The 8,583-nt window shown below is 51.8% G+C and overlaps 2 protein-coding genes across 4 annotated transcripts in view; one reads left to right on the top strand and one right to left on the bottom strand.

Annotated features, from left to right (window-relative positions):
• Window positions 1–405: 405 nt before the first annotated feature.
• On the top strand, window positions 406–3,707 carry MPEG1 (macrophage expressed 1). The gene has a single exon (XM_037060459.1). It carries the CDS (start codon window positions 483–485, stop codon window positions 2,634–2,636), a length of 2,154 nt encoding a protein of 717 aa, XP_036916354.1. The 5' UTR covers window positions 406–482; the 3' UTR covers window positions 2,637–3,707.
• Window positions 3,708–5,134: 1,427 nt separating this feature from the next.
• The window catches only part of DTX4 (deltex E3 ubiquitin ligase 4), a 29,923-nt gene continuing 26,474 nt past the window's right edge, over window positions 5,135–8,583 (bottom strand). For all 3 annotated transcript variants that reach the window (XM_037060460.1, XM_037060461.1, XM_037060462.1), the window contains one exon: window positions 5,135–8,516. In XM_037060460.1, the coding sequence (XP_036916355.1) occupies window positions 8,283–8,516 (234 nt within the window). In that variant the 3' untranslated portion in view covers window positions 5,135–8,282. The remainder of the gene's footprint in view (window positions 8,517–8,583) is intronic.

The raw sequence follows: 8,583 nt of genomic DNA, 5'->3' as shown, positions 1-8,583 counted from the left end.
AGAAGGTGTTGCCATTTACCTCTGCATTTACAGTAGGAAGAAACTGTTATTGGAGTTCCAGGAACGAATGGTGAGAAAAAATTGTGAAGCATCAAGAGAGTGAATAGAAAGCAAGACCAAAGCTTGCTTTCATAGGCGGAGAGCTCATGGGGTGGGAGCAGTGAGGTGTGTGGTGCACTTCTGAGTACCCTCTACTGCTGCAGTGTAACCAGCTCGGGGGCAGTGGGGGACAGGTAGGGTACTAACTGTTAAGGACATCGCGTACACCATAATTTTTCAAAAGTCCTGAGGGACCATAATATTCCATCAACTCTCATTTCCCCATTTTGCTATTAGATTAGTGTAAAGAGGAACTGGTGACTTTAGGAGAACTATGCTTTTTTTGTAGTTTCAGCAACTGCTTTCTTTCCCATCGGCTCAGTGTGCACAAAGCTTGCTGGCTTCTACATAGGGCTGGCTTGTGGCTGGGGGCTGTCTGAGCCATGAACAACTTCAGGGGTACCGTCTTCTTCTGGGCAGTGGTAGCATGGGCTACAATGGGTAAACTTCTGGGAGAGACAGATGAGGCTGGATCTCAAACATGCAAGAATGCCTTAAAACTGCCAGTTCTGGAAGTCTTACCTGGAGGGGGCTGGGATAATCTGCGGAATGTGGACATGGGACAGGTGATGGACTTGACTTACACCAACTGCAGGACCACAGAGGATGGACAGTACATCATCCCCAATGAAATCTTCACCATCCCCCAGAAACAGAGCAACCTGGAGATGAACTCAGAAATCCTGGAGTCCTGGGTGAATTACCAGAGCAGCACTTCCAACTCTATCAACACGGAGCTTTCCTCCCTTTTTTCCAAGGTCAACGGCAAGTTCTCCCTGGACTTCCAGAAGATGAAGACCCTTCAAGTGAAGGACCAGTCTGTGACCACTCAGGTTCAGGTAAGAAACCTGATCTACACAGTCAAAATCAATCCAGTTTCAAAACTAAACTGGGGGTTTAAGAAGTTGCTCATGGACATCTCTGACCGCCTGGAGAACAACCAGACGCGGATGGCCACCTACTTGGCAGAGCTCCTGGTCCTCAACTATGGCACCCACGTTGTCACCAGTGTGGATGCCGGGGCGGTTCTCATCCAGGAGGACCACATCAGGTCCTCCTTCCTCCAGGACAGCCAGAGCAGCCGTAGTGCTGTGACGGCATCTGCTGGAGCTGTCTTTTTTGATATTGTGAACTTCAAATTTGAGGACAACTACACCTCACAGAATGCCTTCACCAAGAGCTACCTTGCCAACAGAACCAACTCCAGGGTGCAAAGCATTGGAGGGGTTCCTTTTTACCCAGGCATCACCTTGCAGACCTGGCAACAGGGCATCAGCAACAACCTGGTGGCCATAGACCGCACGGGGCTGCCTCTGCATTTCTTCATCAACCCTGACATGCTGCCTGACTTGCCGGGGCCCTTGGTGAAGAAGTTGTCTAAGACGGTGGAAACTGCTGTGAGACGCTACTACACCTTCAACACCTACCCTGGATGCACAGATCTCAATTCGCCCAACTTCAATTTTCAGGCCAACACTGACGACGGCTCTTGCGAGGGGAAAATGACCAACTTCTCCTTTGGTGGGGTTTATCAGGAGTGCACCCAGCTGTCAGGGAATGGGGCTGTCCAAGCCTGTCAAAACTTGCAGCAGAAGAATCCACTCACTGGTGATTTCTCCTGCCCCTCGGGCTACTCCCCAGTACACCTCCTAACCCAGATCCACGAGGAGGGTTACAATGGCCTGGAGTGTGTACGGAAGTGCACCCTCCTTGTCTTCTGCAAGACAGTGTGTGAAGATGTATTCCGAGTGGCAAAGGCTGAGTTTAAGGCTTTTTGGTGTGTGGCCAGTAACCAAGTGCCAGAATACTCAGGACTACTTTTCGGGGGCCTCTTCAGTGGTAAGAGCATTAACCCTTTGACAAATGCACAGTCGTGTCCAGCTGGCTACTTTCCACTAAGACTCTTTGAAAGCCTCAAGGTATGTGCCTCTCAGGACTATGAGCTGGGATACAGGTTTTCGGTCCCCTTCGGTGGGTTTTTTAGCTGTGCAGTTGGGAACCCCTTGGTGGATTCTGCCATATCCAAAGATTTAGGGGCACCTGCTCTGAAAAAGTGCCCCGGGGGTTTCAGCCAACACCTGGCCTTCATCAGCGATGGATGCCAAGTGTCCTACTGTGTCAAGTCTGGGGTCTTTACAGGCGGCGCTCTGCCCCCTGCCAGGCTCCCACCTTACACCCGGCCACCCCTCATGAGTCAGGCTGCCACCAACACTGTGATAGTGACTAACACTGAGACTTCAAGCTCCTGGATTAGAGACTCCCAGACCAACCAGTGGAGGCTGGGAGAGCCGATAGAGCTGCGCAGGGCCATGAAGGTCATTCACGGGAACGGTGGTCTGTCCGGGGGAGAGGCCGCTGGCGTCACAGCGGGGGTCACCACCGTCCTAGCAGTTCTCATTGCCCTGGTCATCTATCGCACTCGGAAGTACAAGAAGAGGGGGTACCAGGCGATCGAGGATGAGAGGCAGAGGGTGGTTCCCGGCACTGCCGAGACAGAGGACACCCCTGACCAAGAGCAGGAGCAGTGCCCAGCCTAAATCGGTCCCAGAACGCTGTTTCATTTCCGGGCGGAGCTTCAAGCATGTTCTTCATCCCTTCTCTCTCCACTTCTGTTTCCTAACTGTTTGACTGGCAAGTGCAGTCAAAATCAGGTCTAACGTGGTGACTTCTGTATGTTCCCGGGCCAGGAAATGAGTACAGCTACGCGGACAACTTTGAGGTAGGGGGTGGGGAGAAGTTGTGACTTGCTAAGCAAGAGTCTTCCTGGGGAGTAAACAATGAAGAGGTATCTTTTCTCTACGTGAACCATGAGTTATTTTCACCTGACAGCAGGTGTGTAATGGGAGGAGGGGGGACGTTAACATTTGGATTTGGAGATGATGCATTCGATCTGAGGTTGGCCATGGTTTCCAATTCATGCGCTGTAAGAATGTCTGCCTTTAAAGCTTCCCCTCCAACTGTTTTGCTTTCTAAAGCTGTCTGGATCTCATGTTCCTGGGGGCTGACGGAACCCCCGAAGACACAGAAGTCCTTCGTGGCCACAGCTGTTCAGTTTGAGGGCTTAGTGTGGATGGCCTGTGTCATTTCCTTTGGGTCACCTCAACATCCTCTGAACAAAAAAATGTTGTTTATACCAAGCCCATGTTTTCCAGCTGCCCCACAATTTAGGGCTCACTTAGACAGACCACCCTTGGACTTGGGCCTAATTCATAAAGTTCTCAGAAAATAGTTTACCTTAGAAAGTTCTATGAGGATGTCAAGGGAGAAAGGGCAATTTGTAGAAAAGCAGGGAGTGAGGGTAAAAGGCGGAAAACAGCCTGGTGCTCAGGGGGAATTAGAATTCTTACCTACAACCAGCTACCTGGCTCCTTTCTCTTAGCTCATCCTACATGGGGCAAAAAAAAAAGTGCATCGATTTGAATAGATCGAGCATCGCAGGTTCCTGGTCTAAGTTACCAAAGTAGAACCCCTTCTTCTTCCATGAGTGGACCTCATCCTTCCTGACTCCTGTCATAACACCCTCCTGCCCCGCCCCCCGACATTCCAACAAAGAAATCTACATTTTTCTGGGGGTGGGAAACAAGAAACAAACCAAGAAGCTGAAGTAAGCCTACACCTAAGTTTTATGTTCTCCTGGAAACCAAATAGCATAGACACCAGTTATGGTGTCTATGGTGTTCTCTTTCCTTTTTTCCCAACAGAAAGGGAGCTAGCATGCTCAAATCCATGCTTTTAAATTAAACGAAAGAGATGTCAGCTGGCCTCCCGCAGGGAGCTGACAAAAGGCACGACTGTCACCTGGCACTGGGGTTGCCCAGTGTTGTTAATACCAGGCTCACCCAGCTGTGATGACCAGGGTGAATCTACTGATGCTCCTCCAAACTGTTTTTAAAAGTTACGTATTTCTCACCCAATTGAATGTCATTAGGGAGTGATTATCTGTGAAGGACAATTTGTCCTCTCCTGGTTCACATTCACAGTCAAGAGCTGAGGTTTACAAAATGTCCTTCTTCTGAGGAGCATGGAGCACCCTGGCCTGGGGGATGATGGGAAGGGCCCCCCTCACCTCCCGCTGTGATGAAGAGCCTGGCAGGACTGCAGGCCCTCTCCCTGGCTGCCCAGCCAGGGACACCAATTTCCCCAACCCCTTCACTTAACCCCGCCTCTTAAGCATTAAAATGTTTCTCTAAACTTCCGGGTGTTTTGTGGGTGAGTGTCAGTCAAGCTAACCATGTTTCTGCAAATACTGACTTTCCCACGAATTCTTTAAATATTACTGAGTCAGAGAGACAAAGTAGGGCTGTTGGCTTCTAGACTTTTCATGCACGAACTGCCCATTGAAATGGAAAAGTCCCAGACTTATATTTTGACTAACAAAACTGTGCATTTAAAACACATACCTAAGGACTACTCTGTCCGACTGTCCACCCAGAGGAAATCGGAACAGGGGGTTCCCGGTGTGCAAGTCAGTATTTGCACACTCTCACCCGGAGGAGACAGCTCCCAGGGCCTGCTTTCCTGGCTGGTGGGCTCAGGCTGGGATCTTCGGGGAGGCCAGTCCGGCTTCCAAGAAAACCACACCCTGTGGACTCTCAGAATGGGGCCCCACTTAAGGAACAGAAGAGGTTCTGCAATTGCATTTCATCCTTGTGTTCTCGTGAATATCAAGATGACTAATACTAAACATTTACTTGAGAAACGGCAGCTTGTAAGCTATTGACACGTACACTCTAGTGTGGTCAGGGGGAGGGAGCTTAAAGTGAACATCCAGGATTTTTAAGAAGGTCTGTCCCCCACAGGTTCATTTACTTATTTCCCCTGTCATGTGGTCGGTGTTCTTTAGAGGAACAAGAAGTCAAGCCAGGTCCCTGGGTCAAATGTGTGGGTGAAAAAGATGTGAAAAGCATAGGGAAAAGGGACTCCCCCCACCCCACCCAGCAGAAGGACTTGTGGTTGCTTAGATAGAGGCTGGGGGAGGTTCTACCAGGTCTCGTGATAGGTGCCCTGACCTACAGAAAGCAGAGGGTTGCCAATCTGTGGTTGTTCATTTGCCATTTATTGTTCTGCACATACACCTCATGAGCACCAGGTGGTGCTGTCCTCTCACAGAGCAACACCAAGGACTTCAAAACACACCAGTGATAAAGATTTACATCAGGACATTCACCTGCCCTCTCCCAGAAACCCACCCCCACTCAAATGCCAGTGACCACAGACAAGGAAAGGGGACAGGACCCTTTCTTGGACCACGTGGGGCCTTCCCCCCATCTTCTCATGCACACAAACAGTGCAATACCAGGATGAGTACTTTCGACCAAGTCTAAAACCACAGAGGGAAGGGATAAAACATAAAGCACACACAACCACATATACACAATGAATCCTTAAGAGATGAGCGTCTGACAGGGTCTGTCATCCCTGCAGACTCGGGGAGGGAGGACCCGGGCTGCTGGTGCTAAGACGAAAGGAAAGGCAGGGCCAGGGAGCTCCCTGCGTGGGCCAGGGAGCTCAGCAGGGCTTCTGGTGGGGACACGACTACGTCGAAGTGGTGGATGCGCAGGGCCTCTGCCGGCAGGGTTGCCACTGAACCTGACTGTACCTTTCCAAGTTGCTTCAAGAGAAAGAGCAAAGGAATGCCTCCCGCCTTGCCTGGCTGGCACGGGGTCAGAAAGGAAGTTCAGGATTCTTGCTGCCCAGACGTCCCACAAGAAGATGAGGACGAGGTAGCCCCTGCTGAGCGTCCTCTGAGAGGAAGGGAACGGGGTGCGGACACAACCAACATCCCGGGGAGAGGCTTGAAGCCATGATGACTTGCTCCCGTGGTGTTGCCCTGGCATACAGCCTGCCTCGTCCCTCTCTGGGTCCGCTTTCCCGCCCATACCTCCGTCTGCCTGCTGCAGGAAATCAGCTTCTCCCCGCCGCCCACGGCCCATTGTCAGAGCTTGTCTTCTTTCTTCCCCACCCCCTACTGCACAGTTGTGTTTCTACCCACCGACCCTCCGTCTGGTTCCTCATCACTGTGGGTGACAAGCCCAGCAGAGACTTGACGAGGGTGAGGGCGGAGATGGTAGTGGCCTAAGGTGAGGCTGGCTGCTGATCCCTGATACATGGTAGCCTGGCAAGGGCATCGGGTGTGACATTAAACACCGCAGGGGTGTCTCTTCCACTGAGTTTGGATGTTTCTGTCTCGACTGTGGCAGGAAAAACTGCAGTGCAGTGAGCTCAGTATTGACCTCTGGGTTTGCTGGTGAGATATCGGCTGTCCACTGATGGGAGGGACGGGAGCCAAGATGGCAGACATAATTGTTCCTGTCACAGCTCTCTTTGCTGGAGCCCGTTAACGTCCCTACAGCCATTTGGAAAAGGAGAGGCTCAGCACCAGCAGCATGTCCCCAAGAACTGGGTGATGCTCGGGTAAACCCACTGGTCACACGAACAGCAAAACAGCTGCAGGTCCAAGATCAGGCAGCTTTGAAGCTGGCTCTCAGGAGACCTTGGTTTCCGGTTCTCTTTGAAGTACCATTTTTGAAGGTTCTTTTGTTTCCATCTTTCTAGCATCAAAAACCTTCCAAATATTATGAAATATATATGCATATATATACGTCAAACCCCCAAAACATGAGGTATATAATTCAAATTAGTATCCGGAGGAAGTTCCCCCAAACATATAGTTCAAAGAACCCACTTTCAAAGGGGGAATTGGGTTTCCCTTCTTGATACCCCTTCTCTCCTCCCTGGCCCTCGATTCATTCCTTAGCAGAAGCCAAAGGCAAGGGGAATGATGGGGAAGAGATAGGCAGGGTCTTGGGGCACAACCCAGACAGATGTTGGACTAGACCGTAAGGTAGTCCTAACCCTGGTGGCTGAGCTAAAGAGGCTCCCTCCACGTTCTAGGTCAGTCTGTAATAGAAGAGGAAGATGAGAGGCCCAGCACCACCTCTGGGCTTTAATTAACAAATCTGCATCGACCCAGATCAAAGCTCTCAGAAAAACAAGGCTGGATGGAGATTGGCTGCAATCCAATCTTGAAAGACACAGAAAAAGGGGTGAGTCCAGCCCTCACCTTCCACATCTCCCCAGACCCAGTTCTGACTTGGTCAGGGTCCAAGTTTACTATGGGAGGGGTTGGCAGAGGGTGGGTGAAGCCAAGGGGCCACCGTCTGGCTCTCTGATCCTCATCAGAACTAGGGTTCGACATCTGGCAACACAGACTGTGAGAACACAATGGGACTCTCCACCAGCGGTGCGCACATGCACCCACGCGTGCTCACACCCACACACACGCACATGCACAGGAGGCACAGAGCCCAGCACGGGCTCTGTTCACAGTGACTTGATGAAACTCATGGAATCTTTGAGCTGGTCTGAGATGCGTTGGGAAGAAGGCCACGGGCTCCTCTCCCTGAGGATAGTGCAGATGCTGAGTGGGATGCCGGCTCCAGTCTGACCCGAGAGGGGCTGGAAGCATCATGGGATGCCACCCAGAGAGGAACCCCAGAGCCCATCCATCTGCATGAGAGAAGCAAATGCCTCTGCGAGCAGGTCAATGGTGAGAGGAGGAAGCAAGGCCCAGAGAGGCCATGGACTCTTATGAGAGCTCAGTGTGCTCCCAGAGGCCTCTGTTTCCCTGACCCTCTTGGCAAGAAGGGCTTCCTTGCTCTATACGAAGGCATCGATTTCTGATGTCACAGCAGTTTAGTGGTTCACCCCTTTGCCCCCCAACCTTGCACAGTGAGAGCTCCTCACCTCCAGGGGAGGAGAGAAACGCAGAAATTCCACATTTGGAAGTGGAGGCAGCAAGAAGCCAGTGGAGGCAGTGGACCTCAGGCTGCATGAGGCCAGGGTACGGAGTGCCCATGCACTGCGGTACCCCTAAGTGTGCTGAGCATGCCCCCACGGAACAGGGTGAGGGGCGGTGTTCTTGCCTACCCAGCACCAAAAACTCCATGGGAACAGACCAGGATGGCCTTCATCCCGTGTCCCTTTTGTGATGGACGAGGTTTATGAGTGATGTCCCCTTATTCAGTCTGGCTCCCCTCTGTTGCTGGCAGGGATGAAAGATAGAGGCAGGACAGGAGGGGAGATGAGGGAGTCGGGACGGCAGGGAACTGACATCTACCTCGACTCTCCCCATTGCCTGCTCTGTGGTCCCCCAAACCCCTCCCTGCTAGAGCCCTTCCAGCTCAGTCCTTCTCCTGGGCAGAGCTGTCCTCAGAGATGCCCTGGGCAGCCAGTTCAGCCAGCACATTATCCAGGTAATTGGCATCTGGGTAGCCATGGCCAGTGAGATTAGAGCCAAACTCTGTCTTGTGGTGGACCTCATTCCAGATGACGGTGTCTGACTCGCCTGTCGTGCTGGAGGTACCAATGGCAAAGATGAGGCGGCGATCCCAGGCCACCAGCAGCAGCTTCAGAACCTGCAGAGACAAAAGGCAGAGATCAAAGTCAGACTCTGGTGTTGGCCAGAGGCCATCCTTTGCAGGG

This window comes from Sturnira hondurensis, unplaced genomic scaffold, assembly GCF_014824575.4.
Source record: "Sturnira hondurensis isolate 20B ecotype Veracruz unplaced genomic scaffold, ASM1482457v3 Scaffold0011880, whole genome shotgun sequence".
NCBI classification, from domain to species: domain Eukaryota; kingdom Metazoa; phylum Chordata; class Mammalia; order Chiroptera; family Phyllostomidae; genus Sturnira; species Sturnira hondurensis.
Note: the sequence above shows the minus strand (reverse complement) of the source record. Positions and strands in the feature narration are given on the sequence as shown.

Excerpts from the sequence above, each read along its gene's own strand:
- MPEG1 (XM_037060459.1), top strand. The coding sequence starts at position 483 with ATGAACAACTTCAGGGGTACCGTCTTCTTCTGGGCAGTGGTAGCATGG.